Below are 7,500 nucleotides of genomic sequence, written 5' to 3' on the forward strand. Positions count from 1 at the left end.
GAAGTAGGACCCTGATATTAGGGCCATCCTTGCCTCTCCTGATGCCGAAATCGTTCCCGTTGCCCGGTCGATGACAGCGTAGTGCGGAGTTGTATTTGGCTGTGCTGAGGATGAGGTTGAGCTTGGGGAGCCATAGAGGGGTTCGGAAGAGGGGCAGCGAGGTAAGCGCCACAAGGTCGGCAAGTGCAATTACCTATGAAAGTAGACAAGTAAATAATGACCAAGTTCGAGTTCCAAGACAAACATATAAAAGTTAGAATCATGTTTGTGATAGAGATATGAATATATGTACAAATGTATTTATACTATATATATATATATATCTATATATATATATATGTATATATATATAATATATAATATATATATATATATATATATATATATATATATATATATATGAACTTCAAGTAACCAGGTATCTCACCTTAAACATCATGGTGTATTATGATACACTGAGCGTGATTCCACCTGTTTAAATAGCTGAAGTAAGTGAAGCTCCTCCCTAATGATGAGCATGAACTTGTGTTGTGGCCAGAGCGATATATTAGCGTTCACCTTGATATTTCTAGCCACTGTTGCTTTTTCCTAATTTAGAGGTCTAATTGCGGAACATTTTCCTCACACACACACGCATATATAGATAATTTATATGCTAAGGAGACAGACAGGTAAATAGTTTTAAAGATAGATATAGTTCATCGTGAAGAAATAATTATGAATAGCACCCGATGATATAATACATATGAACCTCTAATTGTTAACTTGATAAATTTGATAAAATAATGGAAGTTATTATTACTAGGTATCATAAAAAAAAATAAACAACATATAGATTAGTTTGCGTACTATTGATCCTTATTTACATTCAATTGAAGTTACTTATGGAACTCCGATTCCCTTCAGCATGTTTTAAATTGATTAGCCAGTTTGTGGATCATTTTTTCGAAAAAATATGGACCGTGTGCCCCTAGAGATCCATATTGGAGTATCATAGTGGTGCCTCAAACAACCTTTAACTTAACGAGGTCCAAGATGGAGGGTACGGTCCTGAGCGAGTAATATCTTATGGAGATGCGAGAACGTTCTTTAGGCAAAGGGAATAGAACTGGAAATCGTCATTGTATCCAGTCCCAGAACACCTTTCCCCTAGAAGCAAGAATAATTTGCAAGGATATTTCTAGCTACTATTCTCGTATTCGCCTGCTTTCGGCCCTGCCAAAAATCAGTCCGAGCATGATTATCACAATAAATATTCAATTTACTTCTTAACGGTGATTATCTTGTAGAAGTATTCATGCAAGTAATATGAAAGTAATGAAATTTATTAACTAATATGGAGTTGTTGATGGATTGGATAGAAGAGGGAAGAGGAACTTTTACAATTTGGAGGAGCCCCTAGGTAATATCTCTCTCTCTCTCTCTCTCTCTCTCTCTATATATATATATATATATATATATTGTTATATATATAAACATAAATATTTATGTATATATACACATATGTATATATATATACACATATATACACACATGTGTTAATATATACATACAAACATACATACATATATATATATATATATATATATATATATATATATATATATATATAGAGAGAGAGAGAGAGAGAGAGAGGGAAAGAGAGATAGATAAAGACAGATAAAGACACACAAACACACACTTTCCGGGGATACAGTTTCTTTTCCTTGCCGACTGTTTGCCTTGTGTCAGGAAGGTCACAAAACCTTTTACTTTTATCTATTCCTTTGTTTTGTAGGTGTTTTAATTGCTTTATATAATTTGTCTTGCTATCATAGGGGCTACAGTTTTTTATAGTCTAGATTTTATAGAAATTATAGTGTCCTGGAATAATGTGATTGTCACTGAGCAAATATGAATTCATGTTTATATTACTTTTTCGAAATTGTATACACTTTGTAAAAAAATGATACAAAGTCCTATGTCTGCTTCAAAATGGGCTGAAACAATAGATTTTATTCCAGTGGTAGCTTGAGAGCTGCTGAGTCGAAACGAGTGTTTTATTTGTTAATATATTTGTTTGTGGGCGGTAACAAAAGTGTCTTACAGATATTTGACTTAATGATTGATCACACACACACACACACACACACATACACAGGTAAAGTGTATCTATTGAATTCTCGTACGGGAGCTCGATAACGACTCCAGGAGTGGAGAAGAATTGGATGCGGCGAAGGACAATAGTGTGCCAGGAATGTTGCTCTCCAAAGATCTCGTTAAAAAAGTCAACAGCGGCTAATCGTCGATCTGCAGACTAATTTCTCGCTGAGACTTATAGTCGAATATAAGCGAGGCAGAAGGCTGTGGTGATGAAGGTATGCTGTGCACCTTTATTATACATACTTTTCCCTCCGACTAAAGGAAGGAGTCGAAAGAAACGGCTAAATATAATGAATATAGGGACAAAAATCTTAGGTCCGCATGTCAACCATTTCTCAAAATGCATATATCTAAATCAATAGACTAATTTCACCTTTAATAATGAAATCACTCATTCAAATCCTACCGCACTAATAACATGAAATAATCAACGATGGTTAGAGGAATAAATTTCATGACCCATACTAACAAACACAAACTCTCTCTCCCACGTCATTTTTTCATGGATATATACAGTATTCGTACATAGAATCCTATTTTCACTTTCTTCCTTTCTACAGCGGAAAGGCATGCAAAATTACCTTTTCACCTAATGCAATTCTTATTATGAAACAACAACATCGATATATTAATTTATTTAATGATACATCTAATTTATGGATACTATTAGTTAAACCTATATATATCTAAACATATTGAGGGGCAGGTGTATAGGGGCGTTGTGTAGAAGGGTACTGAGCCTCACCCTCGTACACGACCTCGGCCACGTAGCCGGAGTCGCCGTTGACGGTGTAGGTGACCCTCTGAAGACGGCCGTCGGGAAGGAGGACGAAGTAGGAACCCTGAGTATTAGGGCCATCTCTGGCTTCCTGATGTCCGAAATCGTTGCCCGATGGTGGGTCGTTGACAGCGTAGTTGAAGTCGTATTTGGCAGGTCCTGAAGCGGGCGTTGTGGGGCCGTAGCCATAGGAAGGTAAGTTCTCAGGGCGGGCGAGGACAACGGCCACAAGGGCGACGAATGTAATTACCTACAACAACGGAAAAGGTAAGCAATTCTGAAGAAAAGATAAGTTACAAATATAACATCTTACATAATGCAGAGATAACGCATGGTGTCCGACTGAACCTTATCCCAGCATTTACTGTGATATTCTCTAGCAAGTAAATCTATCTTCTCGCATCTCACCTTAAATGCCATTGTTTGGGAAGATAGATTATCTGATAGAATGTGTTCGGTTCCATCTGTTTATATAGTGTGGACAAGTAAAGCTCCTCATTAGTGATGAACTTGAAGAGTGTTGTTGTGGGCGGAGCGATGTATTACTGTTCGCCTTGACATTTGTAACCGCAATTGGTGCTTGATAATTATGAGTATTATTACGTAAATTATTAACACAAACAAAGACACACACACATAAACTCACACGCACACAAACTCACACACGCATATAAAGAGAGAAAACTAAAGAGCGAGAGAAAGGTACACACAAATATAAATAAGTTCATATACGTCTGAAAATATAGATATTTTCATATATGTATACATATATATATATATATATATATATATATATATATATATATATACACATACAAAATATTTATATATACGTACATATACATTATATATATATATATATATATATATATATATATATATATATATATATATATATATATAAACACATAATCGCGAAGGGAACCGATATCCGGTAATGGGCCTTCAATTGTTAACTTTTGCTAACACCGGGATTAGGGGATGCGGAGTGTTCATATTTTTCTGATTCCTTCCTAGTATTCATAGGTGGTACAAATCATAATAATGATAAAAAACTTTTCAAGTACAATGTAAGTTTAAAATCCAATCACAAAAACGATCCAACATGTATCACAGTTCTATAACGTATCTTCTGACCCTCACTAGCTGCTTTACACCTGGAAAACGAGAAATAAGATAACCACTCTTCCGTATGCCGTTTTCGATCATAAAGAAAGTCAGGATAATTATTCTTCCACACTCCCACTTCCGCAAAGTACGACTTCAACTACCATCTAGTAACAACGCCTATGGACCTCGAAAATACATGGTTTTCAAGGGAGAAGCATTTAAAGTTGACACTGACTAGATCTTTGAATCAAAACACAATTAGAAGTTTTCTGATTAACATCATATTACGGGTATAATAAATGTAGTTTCACGTTTTAGTGATAGTCTGAACGGAAGTAATCTATGTCAATTCTCTGAAGATGCTGTAAATGACGTTAATTTTCTTAAGACTGATGTTGATAATGATAGTAATACCTTATTGGTGATAATTAATTTTGGTCTCAATACCTATTTCTTGAATTACTCTTTTGTTATCGTTGTCGAGTTATTCAATGCACACTTCCCATTAGGGCCAATTTTCAGCAGTAGCTCAACAGGTGTTATTTTTTACTCTGTTTTGATAAGATTTGCTTAATTAGTTGTTGACCAGCACACTGATCAGTCAGTTTGTTATTATCATCATATTTGTCATTGTTATTATCATCATGTCACTTCTGTTTCAAATATAAAAATGAATACTAGTGAAGTTTTTCTCGTGTACCATAGCTCTATAAAAGCTTAGTTATTTCAGGGTTTGGTGTTTGCAACTAAATATAGAATCAAAACTACTAAATTTGTTCACAGTAATGATGATACTGGAAATAATGATGACATCAAAATGCTAAGGATGAGAATGATAATAATGATGATAGTAATAATCATAATTATAATGATAATAATAATGATAGTAATAATGATAATTATAATGATAATAATGATGATAATAATTATGATAATCATAATGATAATAATGATGATAAGAACAGCATTGATAATGATAGTAATGGGAATGATAAGGATGAAAGGGGAAACGTTGATGACAATGATACCGATACTGGTAATAACACTGATAATATTGATAATGTTAAGTATATTGAAAATACTTACCGCACTAGCCACTTTGAAACGTCAACGTTTGTCATACTCTTTCCCTTTTACACACACTCGCAAAAACATTATCATAATTTCTCACAAACCCACACATAAATATAGATTTACATTGTAACCTCATGCATACTGCATTAAATAATCAAACAATGTCATGGATTTGCTAGTTTATTAAATTTCATGTACATTTCTACGTATCTCTTTATTATATTAAAATATATCTAAGTATAGTGAGGAGCAGGCATGTAGGGTCGTTGTGTAGACGGGTACTGGGCTTCACCTTCGTAGGTGACCTCGGCCACGTAACCAGAGTCTCCGTTGACAGCGTAGGTGACCCTCTGAAGTCGACCGTCGGGAAGGAGGACGAAATAGGAACCCTGTGTGTTAGGGCCATCTCTGGCCTCCTGATGGCCGTAGTCGTTGCCAGATGGTGGGTCGTTAACGGCGTAGTTGAAATCGTACTTAGCAGGTGTTGAAGAGGGCGTTGAAGCCCCATATCCATATGATGGTATATTTTGTGGGCGGCCCAAAGCAACGGCCACAAGGGCAGTGAGTGCAATTACCTGTGACATCGCGAAATTTAACAGTAATGTAGGAATAATAGAATTTCAAAGGAAAAAAGGTAAAATATGTAAGTTCGAATATAAGTGATCTAATGATCTAAAACAATGTTTATAGATGTTCCATATGCCTGAATTCCTATTTACTGTGCCAGTCATTACCACTTATATCTGTATTTCTCATCTCACCTTAAATGCCATCGTGTGAGATGATGGTAGAACAAATGATATAGTGAATGTGATTTCATCTGTTTATATAGCTGCAGCAAGTAAGGCTCCTCCCTAATAATGAACATGAAGATGTTATGTGAAAGGAGGGAAATATCGCTCACCTTGATATTTCAAACCGCTATTGTTGCTTCATAATTTAGAGGCCTTATTGCAGAACGAAATCCTCATTTATCCTTTCTCTCTTCTACACACACAGACACACAAACAAACACTTGTAGCGCATGCAGTGTATATACGTATCAACTGATTGGTTGACATAAACATTTAGAAATTGATAAAGTTGATAGTGGAATATTAGATATTTATTAAAACGACAATACTATAAGGTACATGAACATTCAGTTGTTAGCATTTGTAAGCTGTTTAAATTGTACATACGTACATTCAAATGATAAGTAAATATTTTTATGTATATATACACACACAAACACACACACACACACATATGTGTGTGTATTAATGCATATGTATTTATTCATATATAAATATAAATAAATGTATATATACATATATACACACATATATATGTATATATATACATATACATATATATATGTATATAGATATACATATTCCTTCACACACACACACACATATATATGTGTGTGTGTGAATGTGTATATATATATATATATATATATATATATATATATATATATATATATATATATACATACATACATATACATATATAGATGTATAATATACCTCCTGACCCGGAGTCGAACCACTGCCGCCCTCAGGTATTAGCCCGAGAGTGTATTACTAAACCACACACACCCATATATATATATATATATATATATATATATATATATATATATATATATATATATATATATATACATATATACTTATATGTATGTTTGTGGTTGTAAGCATATATGTATATATATATATATATATATATATATATATATATACATATATATACATTTATATACATACATTGCACATATATACATATATATGTATGTATATATATACACATACATGTATATATAAATATATAAACATATATATAATATATATATATATAATATATATATATAAATTTGTATATATATACATATGTACATATACATACATATATATGTATTTATATATATGTTTATGTATGTATGTATGAATAGATATGCATGCGCCAAGAAGAAAATGTTGAAAATTAGATAATAAATAGACATATATGGTATTCGTTTATGTTATTGATTGGTGAAAGCTGTCATTAATTTTGAGTCGACAGTGTTATAAAAGATGTTTAGTAATTCACTTATTTTTTGTTAATTTTCTTTTATCTATACATTTCTGCTGATGATATTGCTACGCCAATGGGTCTTTTTCTGTGTGTAATCATGTGTCAACAGGATAACATGATGCAAGAGTCGGGGCAAGAGGAGCGGAGGAACAAGGCCCAGGACAGATCTTGTGTTGCACTGTATAAGCTATTGTGCCTGGTGATGGTGGGTAGAAGGTGGGCGACCGGTGTAACAATATCAACAGAACCTTGGTCTAGACTGACTGGAAAGTGACACGGTTTTATTAATACTTGTTATTATATCATTTCAACCACCATTGCAATCGTAGTAAACATTA

The 7,500-nt window shown here is 33.6% G+C and overlaps 2 protein-coding genes across 2 annotated transcripts; both read right to left on the reverse strand.

Annotated features, from left to right (window-relative positions):
• Positions 1 to 2,828: 2,828 nt before the first annotated feature.
• Positions 2,829 to 3,349, reverse strand: LOC122267390 (pro-resilin-like). The gene is made up of 2 exons (XM_043037431.2): positions 3,329 to 3,349; positions 2,829 to 3,170 (listed from the first exon to the last, which is right to left on the reverse strand). The coding sequence occupies exons 1-2, from the start codon at positions 3,338 to 3,340 to the stop codon at positions 2,829 to 2,831; spliced, it is 354 nt and encodes a 117-aa protein (XP_042893365.2). The 5' UTR covers positions 3,341 to 3,349.
• A 1,988-nt stretch (positions 3,350 to 5,337) lies between these two features.
• Positions 5,338 to 5,889, reverse strand: LOC122267389 (pro-resilin-like). Its single transcript, XM_043037430.2, has 2 exons — positions 5,866 to 5,889; positions 5,338 to 5,679 (listed from the first exon to the last, which is right to left on the reverse strand). Exons 1-2 carry the CDS (start codon positions 5,875 to 5,877, stop codon positions 5,338 to 5,340), a joined length of 354 nt encoding a protein of 117 aa, XP_042893364.2. The 5' UTR covers positions 5,878 to 5,889.
• Between the last annotated feature and the right edge of the window lie 1,611 nt (positions 5,890 to 7,500).

This window comes from Penaeus japonicus, unplaced genomic scaffold (genome assembly GCF_977035675.1).
Source record: "Penaeus japonicus unplaced genomic scaffold, GWHDUDI00000001_assembly GWHDUDI00000002, whole genome shotgun sequence".
NCBI classification, from domain to species: Eukaryota; Metazoa; Arthropoda; class Malacostraca; order Decapoda; family Penaeidae; genus Penaeus; species Penaeus japonicus.